The sequence below is a fragment of the Pectinophora gossypiella genome, chromosome 6 (genome assembly GCF_024362695.1).
Source record: "Pectinophora gossypiella chromosome 6, ilPecGoss1.1, whole genome shotgun sequence".
In the NCBI taxonomy this organism is placed as follows: domain Eukaryota; kingdom Metazoa; phylum Arthropoda; class Insecta; order Lepidoptera; family Gelechiidae; genus Pectinophora; species Pectinophora gossypiella.
Genome location: NC_065409.1, coordinates 13,367,101 through 13,380,353, shown reverse-complemented (window position 1 = coordinate 13,380,353; position 13,253 = coordinate 13,367,101). Strand labels below are relative to the sequence as shown.

General features: G+C 38.8%; 2 protein-coding genes across 3 annotated transcripts in view; one reads left to right on the top strand and one right to left on the bottom strand.

The window, feature by feature from the left end:
- Positions 1-1,336, bottom strand: part of LOC126367736 (uncharacterized) — a 558,664-nt gene extending 557,328 nt beyond the window's left edge. The window contains exon 1 of the mRNA XM_050011413.1: positions 1,162-1,336. The gene's annotated coding sequence lies outside the window, so the exon portion shown is untranslated. The remainder of the gene's footprint in view (positions 1-1,161) is intronic.
- The window catches only part of LOC126367750 (uncharacterized), a 39,939-nt gene that overhangs the window by 1,554 nt on the left and 25,132 nt on the right, over positions 1-13,253 (top strand). Inside the window, exons 1-2 of one of the 2 annotated variants that reach the window (XM_050011466.1) lie at positions 4,224-4,364; positions 11,429-11,596. In XM_050011466.1, coding sequence (XP_049867423.1) covers positions 11,549-11,596 — 48 coding nt within the window. In that variant the 5' untranslated portion in view covers positions 4,224-4,364; positions 11,429-11,548. Of the gene's footprint in view, positions 1-4,223; positions 4,365-11,428; positions 11,597-13,253 lie in introns of those variants that run through there. The other variant, XM_050011465.1, reaches the window with a different exon arrangement.

Sequence of the window (13,253 nt, the reverse complement as noted above, 5' to 3'; positions counted from 1 at the left end):
TGACTGTACTAGAGGGGTGTACCACGTAGCACTTTTTAAAACAAACGATGAAAAAATTATGTACTTACAGTCGCGTTACAGTATGTCCCCATTTTTTCTTCTTTTTTGTACTTACCTAAAAGACGATTCCTTGTACAAATTTTCTATCTTGTTAAAAAATAAGCTTTATTGCATAATTGGCTATTCTAAGCAGGAAAACTACATAATTAGGTATTTTACTCGCGTGTTCTCCTCACAAGTAGGGTAGGTATTTCAATAATTGTCTGCCTTTGGACATAATACTGACTACTGTATAATAATACTGCAGGATCACGCAAGTCTAGAACTATTTAGTAGTACTATAATCATAGATCTACGTCATAGGTACTCCTATAAATAGATTATGAAGACACTCTGCCTTTAACGTAAGATTCCTTTTAGAATAGAAGAAAGTGGATGGAAAGGCCCTAACGCGTATTTTGCATGAGAACCGCTGTAGCCGGTTCAACCCCGCTCTCTTTTACTACTCCTGCAAACAGATAACTACGATAGCTCTACTTCTTCTCAATTTCCATAGCCACAATACCTGCAATGTGTATTTTATGTGATAGGCTGCAATTTTACCATTACCTTTCGTAGATTAAGATACAGCAATCAAAAGTATTTTTGGATAGATAGCCGATCATAATACTAAGGTTTTTACCTTTCCTGTGATAAGAGGGATCACCTTATAGTCGATATTTGACTTATTGCCCTGCAGGTTACAATGCACAAGACGACCTTTTAATATACTATCGCGGAGCTCCGTGTGTCGTAAAGTTTGCGGACTACAAAGTTGAAGTATGAACTATTTGAACTTGGCTCTTACAACCTTTTTCTTCTATTTCGTGGTTATATCAATGCTGCCTCATCAAACGTGGTGTGTTAATTATTATAGTGCCGCCACAGGCCTCTGACATGGCTCACGTGTCGATGGAAACCGGGACTAACTGCAAAAACGTATTGAAAAATGTAAATAATGCTCTACTTATTTAAATGTGCATGTATAATGGGTTCAATACACATCAATGATCCTACTAGTTAGGTCCAAAGATCACAGGCACTCAAAAACGAACCGTGTCACAATACACATTCGATTTTTCATTTTGTTCCCGATTCTGGGAGCATGAATCGACTGTTAAACAATAGTATTTTATGCAACAGTTGTATAAGAAGGGTCAAAAAATGCGAGTGGCGTGAGTTGCGATGTGAGCCTTGGCGAACATCGCAATAAGAGACGCCACGAGCATTTTTTGACCTAGTTATACAACGTTGCATACAATACTTTTTCTACGACGACGTAATTTTAAATGAAACAAAAATTATACAAAGAAAAATTTTATTTATAAAAATTATTTTCCAACGCGCGGGAAAATGGCGGCAAATGTATACTTTTTTTATAGTATATCTATGGCACCAAACAAAGTAAAGGTGCCAGTTTCCAGGTCAAAAAAAAAACAACAACAATGCTTTTTTGGCGACATTATAGTACAGTTACACTTTGTAAACAATGCTTTTATAGGCCATAGAGCGTACACTTTTTCAAAGAGTTTAATTATGTATGTACTTATATTAGACTTTTTGGTTATTTAAATGCCAGATTAAAGTAGAGGAGTAGAAAAAAGAATGAACGCTTTTCCATATTTGAATCAAGCGGTGAACATACCTGACTGGTTTTTGCCGCTCTAAAGGCAACCTAAAACTTTATTTTTGAATCGCCTTCAACTAACGTTCGAAGATATATACCCATTTCACCTAGCACATCAGAACTTGCCATTTGCAAGGTGAGACAGGTATATATTTTCGCACGTGAGTTGAAGGCGAGCGATTCAAAAATAATGCCCCTGAAGTGGAACCAATAGTAGGTAGTGTTGACTTGTACCCAGAGTTTTTTCAAGCTAGCACGAGTGTGTTAACCATAATAATAGTAGCGAGTGTAATGTAAGTAATGATTTCTCAACTGGGAATCGAATGACTTGCAGAGAGCCCGGGGTGAGCTAGATGTTTCACGAGGAAATCGCCGCGCGCCTTAGTCCAAAAATACACTTCTCATCAAAAAAATCGAAACACCTTGCAAGTTTACGTTTTGTCAGGATTATCAGAAAAATGTGTACATTTAGGAATAAATGTTAAATGTCGTTTAATAGTGAGTAATATGAGCTTATCAAATCTTAATGTTAATGTTCTAAATTTAAATGAATTTTTCATAGGTTTCGTATTTTGTTAAATGAGTCATTTTTATTCCGTATGGAGTATAAAGGAAATGGATAAAACAACACACGTAAATGAAAAAAAAGCTAAAAAACGTTTATTTAATAACTTGTATTCCCTCCCCGAGCTCTAATTACTGCTTCCATACGGTTCTTCGATGAGAGTCACGATCACATGCTGTGGTATATTGTCCCATTCCTCTTGGATTGCATCTTGCAGCTGGCTAAGTGTTTCTGGGGCAGGATCTCGTGCTCGAATTCGTCTCTTTAATTCATCCCACAGATGTTCAATGGGATTCATGTCCGGGCTTCTTGCTGGCCATTCCATAATAGAGATATCGTCTTCGTTAAGATAATCTCGTACGACGCCCGCGGTGTGAGCCCTAGCATTGTCGTGCATGAATATGAAGCCGTTGCCAATAAAATGTGCATAGGGCATCACATGAGGCTCGAGACACTCTTCGACGTACCGATGACAGTTTAGTGCAGGCAGACGTGGCCCAGACACGAAAGCAAGCTCTGTCTTACCGTCGGCGCTGATTCTCCCCAAACCGTCCACGAACCGCCACCATAGCTGACCTTTTCTTCAATGCAGCATTGTGCATAGCGTTCTCCGTCTCTTCTGTAGACCTTGTTCCTTCCGTCGTTACCATACAGCATAATTTTACACTCATCAGAAAAGAGAACTTTGCTCCACTGTAGGTATGACCAATTTAGGTGCTCACGTGCAAAGTTAAGGCGCGCTCTTCGATGGTCTGCAGTTAATTTCGGCCCATTTGCTGGCTTATGCGGTACCAGTCCACGATCCTTCAACCTTCTTCTAATTGTAGAGTCACTTACAGCCACCCTTCGTACAACACGAAGCCGCTGCTGCAGTTGAAAACCGTTAAGGCGTCGATTTCTTAAAGAAGTTGTTACAATAAATCGATCATCTCGCTCAGAAGTGACTCGATTCCTGCCAGATCCTGAACGGCGCGTGAACAAACCAGTCTCCCGATAACGTTTATAGACTCTATGAACAGATGACAGGCTTAGATGCAGTCTTGCAGCCACAACACGCTGACTAAGGCCAGAATCCAGCAATGCCACAACTTGGGCGGCTTCTGTGGGCGAAGTATCCATACGTTTTAGAAAAAAAACCTTTTTTCAGACGTCCCAAAGTCACAGTATTGAAATAAAAAACAAAAAGTTTAAGGATAGGCGCCAATTTTTAGTTTTTAAACGCTAAATGTACTCCAACCCTAAACACACATTTGTCTCAAAACAGTGATTCATTTCGTTTATAAGATAAACAAATGAAATTCTAATTTTGAATTTAGAATTTTCGCTTATTACTTTAATGGCCAAACTGCCAGCTATACATTTATGTATTTTTTTTCATCGTATGAATTCTTTTTTGTGTTAAATTCGGACAGAAACAATGAAAACGGAAGTGTTTCGATTTTTTTGATGAGAAGTGCATTAGCTAACCATAAATGTAGGTATAACTTGGCTAATATTGATAAAAAAGTGACTTTACGTCTCATAAAACGCCCTTACATAAACGTAAGGTTATGTATATAAACAGTCTATATACACCCTAGTGGGCACAGGCCCTTTCATAATCAACAGGAGGGGGTATGGAGCATACTCCACCACGATGCTCATTTATGCGTTGGTGAAAACCTCCTTCGTTTACTGATAAAAAGAGATAGACCGAATAATTTGTACGTACTTTTCAGTTGCATTTTTTTTGTAGGCTATTTACAGTTTAAAGCTGTATTTGCTATTCAATAAAGTAAAAACTGTTCTAAACGCCCTCTTATATAGTAAGCAGACGTACTTTCGCTTTCATAACGCTACATAGTAGAGTCGGGATTTGGTACTTGCGTTTACACTGGCCCGCGTCGCAAGCATACCCTCGGCTAGTGGCATACATACACATATGTGTATATGTATACAGTGTTACCACCATTATTTATGTTTCCGACTACAACTCGCGCCTTTACGCCGCAGTTCGTTGTGTTGACGTTTGTGATTCGCGCGTAAACACAAAGCAAAGGTTCGGCGCCTCATTCAGCCAGTTAGTGTTTATATCGATTTGGTTTTAAAAAAAGTTTTGTGTTTGGAGCGATGTTCCCTGACCCTGACTAATTAGTGAGTTGACAGTGTTAATTATTGTATGTAATGTGATGTGATCCAGCCGATTTCGGCAACGGCGACTGCTTCAACTCCGACGTTCATGTGCTCGCATGTGGCTTATATATATTATATATACTTTATTTAAAATATTGAATGATATTGAAATAATTTAAGTAGGCTCAACATTCAAAAATTATTTAAAAATTGGAGTTTATTATAAGTATGTTATTAAGGTGGATACTTGCAGAAACATCGTAAGTTTGAATTTCAATTACGCACCTACTGCGTTTCGCTACATAAATACCAGTTTACAGCGAGTCTTAGCAATGGTTTACAAAATAACGTGTGCCTAGCTCACTAGAGATTATGACGTTAATGTAGGACGTAGGTATCAATGTGTGTTTGTGTGATGTTCATTTGTTTTCATACGCACATGAAAGACTGAAATAAATTGTGTTATTCTCCCTAAATAAATTGTGTTATACGTCCTTGAATGTTTTTCTTATAGTATCGGTATAAAATAGTTTAGAATTTCTTTTATTGTTTAGCACTAGGAATTTGAATTTTACAACCTTCTTATATTCTAATAAGAAATTTAAAAAAAAAAACGAAAGTACAAACTATTTTATACTGTCTACCTATATGTGGAATATAGGAAAAAAGATCCATGGTCGTGTTATGAAGTCAATTTGTTTGTTACGTCACACCTTTAATACCCAACCGATCATCATGAAAATTTGAACAATGTTGGTATATTCTAGGGTCAGTAAAAAGTGTTTACCTACCTACTTGCTATGACGAAGTTTACAAGGACGATGTTATAGGCGGGAATTTAAAAAAAAAACCTTTGGAAAAATCTTATTAACAATGGTAGCCGAGACTTCCCAATAAGTAATCCTAAAATACGTCCTTGTGGTGCAAATGCCTTGAAACTGATATCATTGTACTTCAATGTGAGATTTAAAATTTATTCCAAACAGTACATAGTAGAAGTACATAGTAGTGCAGTATTTTTTTTTATAACAATCTATGGATTGAATTATCTGAAAATGAAGAATTTTTTTTTTATATAGTAGACGATTATACTTAGAAAGGTCATAAAAAACCAGTTATTAACGAGAATACATGCAAAAAAAGTTTTTATGCTAAAAATGACAATGCTCCGAAGGTTTCCGAAGTTCCAAAGTATAGTAATAATTTAGCTTAAATTATGCATTACATGAATCAGAGATTTTTTCTTGCTGAAATCTTAAGAACTAGTAATAAAATTTAAAAATCTCTTGGCTCAAATACAAAAAAATAAAAAAATCACAAATAACTCATGAAATAATAGCTTTATCTATATATATAAAATGTTAAGCATAATAATGTTGCTGTTAGATAAAGCTGCACGATGTCGTGATTCGTTTTTCATAATATTATGATACTTGATTTTCATGAGCCACTAAGTCTATGAAGCTTCATTTTCAGCCCACTGTGCGACGTTCCAAAAAAGGGAACATTCGCGGGACGACACATCACTGTTTACACCAAATATTTCTAGTACAGTCATGAGCAATATAATGTACCCACTTTAGGGCTCTGTCGCACCAACATATTTGACATTTAGTGAGACTTACAGTTCAATTTGTCAAAAAAGTTAATGTGACATGGTACCAAAGTGTATACATATTAATGCTCGTGACCGTACCTACTTACTAGCCTAACTCACTAGCAGTCACCAAACCAACATTTTTCCTTTTTCTCACACTTTACCTCACAAAAACATTATTAACCGGTCGAAGTATATAAATTTTAATGTGTGATCTAATCAATCACTCCGTGTTATTTTCAGAACATTAGACATTCAGTTCGATTCGAGAAAGCTAGTTTCGATTCGGCGATGAATTATTTATTCTGTCGGCCATTGTAGCACTATTGTGTTACTTTACATTATAATGGTGCTGATTCCTGCTAACACCAACTTAATTTTCATTTATTTTGACTGTTCACAGATAAAACTAGCTTTATCCCCTTTTTTTTCAACGTTGGGAAATGCGTTACGCATACCACGCCGCCCGGGGGGACGACGTGGTTATGTGGGTGTGGGACTCCCCGGGTGTCGCCACCTGGTATACCCACTAAAACCCAATGGTGTTCCTCCTTGCCGCCGTGTGGCGGGGATACAGGAACGCAATTGCACACAACCGCGTAGCTTTATCTCCTAACCTAACCTAACCTAACTGTTGTTTAAAACAACTGGTAATAAGTATACTACTATCTGTTCCCATCATTATAAGAAAGCTGGGGTAATCTATTATCGGCTTGTCAATCTAATAATAAGTAGCTGTAATACCAATTGTAACACTATAATATAAGCTGTTGATCTCCTTCTTCTGTCGTGTGGGTAGCGAAGTGAATTACCAACCTCATCAACCAGGGTCACAGGGTCCGGGTTACTATTGAGCCGCCAAAGGCCCCTGACATGGCTCATATGTAACGACTACTTACTTACATCAGTAAGTAGTAACCGGGACCAACGGCTTAACGTGCCTTCCGAAGCACGGATCTACTTACTTTCAATAATCAGGTCAGCCTGTAATGTCCTAATCTAGGGATCACAAAGTGATTTTTGTGATATGTCCTCACCGGGATTCGAACCCGGGGCCTCCGGATTGTGAGCCCAACGCTCAACCACTGTACCACAGAGGCCGTTTATATTAGGTGAAAAGTAATATACATCTTTGGCGGCTCAGTAATAACCCTGACAGGGTTGATGAGGTTGGTATTCCACCTCACAACCCACACGATAAGAAGAAGACCTAATATAAATAAATTGCAGTTACTTTTAATTGCCGGTATTTAGTATATTTTTATCTCAGATGCTAAAAGGAGAAGCTCATTTGCCAGCTTTATTGCTTATAGCAATCTCATTCAATAAAAACGGGGCAATTAAAAATATTTACCACTCGCTAATTGCAATAATATTGATATTACGCGAATTAATGCTATAATAAGCAAGTATCGTAAGCTCTTAAAAAAGCTGTTGAAAAATCAAGTGTATTTAAGTTTATTTTTAGATATTATGTAAGGCTTTATATTACCCTTGAAACTTTTTTACTTCGAAGAGAACAGCGTGCTTAACAAATAAATCGTTACATTTACGTCATAGTTATGTGGGATGTAGAATTAAAAGGGATATTTTTTATCTTGTCTCTTTCTTTCCTCCTTTTTACAAAAAACAATGCACCGTTAGTTACACTCCGACCCCACTACTTAACCATTATTCTTCCATAGTATTTTCTCCTACATTTTTATATCAATTTTACGTTCCGTTCTACTCACTTTCCTATAGCTATTTCCACCAAAATCTATAAGTTTTATTCTGATATATGGCTATTTTAACCGCCATAACGGTTACTATGTGTCCGAAAACGTATACACTTTGGTACCATGTCACATTAACTTTTTTGACAAATTGAACTGTAAGTCTCACTAATTGTCAGATATGTTAGTGCGGTAGGGTTCTAAAGTGGGTACAGGTGACGCTCATGGCTGTACATTCCTCTGGAGTCACCCCAAACATGTGAGAATTGTACGAAAATCGTAGAGATTTTATTGCGAATATTTTCTCGACATAACTATAAACTATTAGACCGCTTAACAAAGAAATTGTTACATCTATGTCAGCTATTTCCATTAACCATTTTCATTATTTGAATTATTCAGTAGCGATTTGAAAATATACGGTTTAGCTTGATACACATTCATAGAGACAAGACCTATCTATACCTTGTAGTTGGACGTATAAAAGTGTTTTTCTGCTAGATTCACATACCATCATACCATATTATATATTACCCAATGAAATAAATGCACACAGAACATTTTCATCATAATCGGTCGAGCTATTTTTGAAACTTTGCGAGATGCAGATTGTCATGGCAAGTTAAAGAATAGAATAGAATAGAATAGAATAGAAATAGTTTATTATGAAAGGACGCCACACACACAAAAAAAAACAACAACATCATATGAAATTTCCACTAAAACCATTACAAAAAAGCAAGACGGATGTTACTCGAAATGATCATAAGGTGGTGGTGGACGTCCTGAGATAAAAGGGCCTCACTCAGCATAAGTCGCGGCGTGAACCACGACGCTGATATTATGTGGACCCTGTTGGGTGACGCACGAACATCGTGTTCATGAACATTTATTGTTATTATAGATTATTTTACTTTGATATTCCAATCAAAACTGATCAAAAGTATACATACATAAGCTCACGGCCATATCCCAATTGGGGTAGTCAGAGGTACATCCATCGCAAGATGAACTAAGTACCCACACCTCGAGGTTTATTAAGTTGAAAGTAATTTTTATATTTTAATTGGCAAAGTCTCCGTGGTCTAGTGGTTAGAGCGTTAGGCTCACGATCTGGTCCGGGTTCGATTCCCGATGGGGACATTGTCGAAATCACTTTGTGACACTGTCCTTTGTTTGGTAAGGACGTTTCAGTCTTGAATCAGCTGATTGTCTGAAGTAAGTTGATTCCGTGCTTCGGAGGGCACGTTAAGCCGTTGGTCCCGGTTATTAGCCGTAAAAACACCTTCACGAACCCGCAGTGGAGCAGCGTGGTGGAGTATGCTCCATACCCCCTTCGGCTGATTGAGGGGAGGCCTGTATCCAGCAGTGGGACGTATTTAGGCTCTTTATGTTTTTTTTTTAATTGGCAAGGAATGACTGGTTCACATAGCTCAATTTGAATTGATATCACTGACGTGTCTCGTGGCTTCTATAAATATCTGAGGTCACATGGAAATGACGTACCCAGTGTCACGCTTAGATTTAGCTATGATGACACACATAGGTTGGTACTTATACTTACCTATAATATCGTGACTTCTCTCATTCAGCGCTTATCGGTATCGAACCAGTAGAGTTGATTAATTCTTTCAAATATTATCCTCTCAGACGCCCTGAGCCGAGGTTTGCGCCCAAATTTTGTACCGGGTGAGTGGCCTCAGCGCTCCCCATTTGTGCGGTCAAGTAGTTAAAGCCATTTGCGGCAAATCTACAATAAGTGACGACAAAAAAATTTCATTATAGTTTTACTAGATCTTGCCTCCTCTACAAGCCATCATGCTCGCTCCATCTTAGGCCTCATAAATGCCTTCGGGCAAGTCTGGGGCCCAGAGCAAACCCATCAAAGGTAAAAAAAAACACTATCGACGATTACAGATCTAGCACAATCAAACTCATTCATTGACGATAATCGGCGAGTCTTCGTATCTTATTTAAATAGCCTATTCGATCCACTGCCCCCTGTGGTCGACGATTTCCCTCAATCATCGCTTATCGCTGTTGACCAATTAGGGTCGATTAATTCTTTCAAATATTTTTCCTCTCAAACGACGCCCTGAGCCGAGGTTCGCGCCCAACTGGGCACCCTCAGGCCTGTTGTCTTAAACGTTGTACCGGGTGAGAGCCTTCAGCGCTCCCCATTTGTCCGGCCAAGTAGTTAATGCCATCTGCGGCAAATGTACAATAAGTCACGTTAAAAAATAATCCCACGGCAGGGCAAAGGCCTCCTCTTGATTTTTCCACTCCTCTCGACTTTGCGCGATATCCGGCCTAACATTAAAGTAGTAGTAGTAATATACTTATTAAACATAAACAGCCTATATACGTTCTAGTTCTGGGCACAGTCCCCCTTAATCAACCAGGTATGGAGTGTTATTGGAGAGTTATTTACTTCAGACCTAAATCCATATTTGTTAGTAGCAATGTGAACTTTGAAAACTATATTAGTGTCTTACTACACACGCGCACACACACACACACACACACACACACACACACACATTTGGATCTGAGATGTTGCTATTGTTAAGATATCTACAACAGTAACTTCTCAAATAGCAATATTGCTTTCTTAGATGAATTGCTTCGATGTGGCCATTTATCCCCCCAGATATGTAGATGGATAGGTAGTAGTAGCACTTATTAAAAGCTTCTAATTTATTCATAACAATAAGTCATAGTAATAATGCTTTACCTAAGTGTTCAACTAAATAGTATGATAATAGTCAATTGATTTTACATAAGTAATCTTGTTTTGTAAAAGTAATCAGACTTAATGAGTGTAATAACAGTGTTAAACTTTTAACGATCATGCTGTTAGTGGCGTTAGATATAGAGGAACCGAGTTCGGTTCCCGGTAGCGTCAACGGTTGCTTATTTAAGGGGACCGGACACCTGTGACCAGAAGTGGGGCATACTGTTATTGCAAGTATTATCCCCCATGTAAGTGGTCGTATAAAAAAAAACATCCTGATAGTTTGTCTGTCTAACCCACGGAATAGAAGAAAGATGTTGGAAAGGCCCTAACGCGCATTTTGTATGAGAAGATTTTTTTTAAAGAACGTCTATGGCCCTGTGACGAGGTTTTTCTTGCAGCTTCTTTTCCCCGGCTATACAGGTCGTGAGAAGCTGCAGTAGTTTTAGGCGGATGAGACGTTCGTTATGTAAAAAATGACGGTTCAAAGTGTAACTATGTTACCTACTGAATAAAGATATTTTTGAATTTGAATTAGAACCGCTGTCGCCGGTTCAACTACTTCTGCAAACAGATAACTACGATAGCTCAACTACTTAAATTCCATAGCCTCTTTACCGGCAATGTATATTTCATGTAATAGGCTGCAATTTCATCATCATTACTTTTCGTAAAATAATACTGGATACGAAAGCATTTTTTTTTAGTAGCCGATCGTAATAAAAAATTTAGGTTTCCTGCGGTAAGAAGGGATCTCCTTGCATCATAGGTACCCAATATATGATTACACACGACCTTTTAATACACATTCGCAGAGCTCCGTGGGTCGTAAAGTTTGCGGACGAGTGGAGTGCAAAGTTGAAGTATGAACTATTTGCTCATACTTGTATGGCGCGCGTTTCGCACTCACTTGGCCCTTCCATCCTCTTTCTTCTACTCCGTGATCTAACGTTTAAGTACTTTTTTGTAACTATAACAGTGACTGAGTCACATTCTTTTTTAATATTTATCAGTCTACAAGTGAATTTGAACGTTGCAGGTGTCGGGTGCAGCGCGCGGGCGCGAGCGGCATGCGGCCCCTGCGGCAGACGCCCATGGAGCTCGGCTAGCGGCGCGCGCGCAGCCCCCGCGCCCGCGCGCCCCGCCCCGCGCCGCCACCATGGAACTCGCGGACGTGCCACGACACCGACCTCTCGCCTTCGATAAGGTAAACCAACCCCTTTCTTTTTTATTTGGGGAAATCCTCACGAATGCCTTAAAGGTAAACAAACCCTAAAATAACCTTTTTATGTAGGATGATCAGAATTTTTTTTTACATTACAACTCTGTGACTGTACGCAGATGCGCAGGATATTAAATTTATCTCCCTATTTTAGTGCGTAAAACATGTTTGCAAACACACTCTCCTACTATCGTTTCTAAGGATGGTATTAATAAACCAATCTTAGCTTTGAGACGTCTTGAGGGCCTCAAGATCATGTCAATGTGACAGTTCTCATATAAAAACAGAGACTTGAGCATGATCTTGAGGCAGGCTCAGCTGAGATTAGTTTATTAATACCACCCTAAGAATTATGGCGTTGACAGCGAATCCCAGAACGGCGATTCCCGCTACGGCGAGTCTCTTTACGGCGAGTGGCTTGACGTCGCGCGATTTTTTTTTGTATAGTACAGTTATGGCTGAAGTGAACTGAAGTTGCACAAGAGACTCTTCAACATTTTCAAAAGCAAAGCAAGAAGAGTACTAGACATAACAACATAAGCTCACTACTATATCCCAGTGAGGGTAGTCAGAAGTACATCCATCGCGAGATGAACTAAGTACTACACCTCACCGAGCTTTCTGTTAGACCAACGTGATAGGTGGTGAGCCGTATCGCCGTGTATAGTGATCGAGCCAACGGAGTTACTGAAAACTGCACTTGAGATAAATTCTCTTCTTCTTATCGTGTGGGTTGTGAGGTGGAATACCAACCTGACCTCATCAACCCTGGTGTCAGAGTTATTGTTGAGCCGCCAAAGGCCCTGACATGGCTCATGTAATGATTACTTACTTACATCGGTAAGTAGTAACCGGGACCAACGGCTTAACGTGCCTTCCGAAACACGAAGATCTTAATTTTTGGACAATCAGATGATCAGTATGTAATATCCTAACCAAACTAGGTATCACAAATTGATTTTTGTGGTACTTTCCCACCATGATTCGAAGGCGGGACTTCCGGATCGTGAGCCCAACGCTCAACCACTGGACCACGGAGGCCGAGATAAATTAATAACAGACGAGAGAGAGGGAGAGAGAGAGAGAGAGAGAGAGAGAGAGAGAGTACAAGACAATGTGACTTCATAGTCATGTAAAGTTTATTTTTAAACAAGATAAAAATGTAGTCAGGCCCCTTCGCTTAGCGCTAAGAAATTATTAAAGGCAACGAGAGATCTAAGCATACCTACACTAGCCTAAAAACATTTCTAAAATGAAGAATGCTCTCAACGCTGCGCTGTATTATGCACTATGTTTCCGTCCGTGCCTTCGTCCCCTTCATACAAACTTCATCTCCTTGTTTAACACTCTAGGGGATTAAATTCCAAAAATCCCCTGTTAGTGTTGTGCAAATTGATGTTTTTTTTTTCATCCGTTGACGTCACTTATTGTAGATTTGCTGGAAATGGCATTAACTACTTGGCCGGAATAGATAATTCTAGAGCCATCGGTTTCAACTGTGCGTTGATCGCTTGACCAATAAGTTTCTTCTTTTAATACAATACAATACAAATATATACTTTATTGCACCAAAATAAAAAGAAATTATTACAAAAGACTCTTAACTAGGTACATGGCAAACGGCGGCCTTATCGCTTAAAGC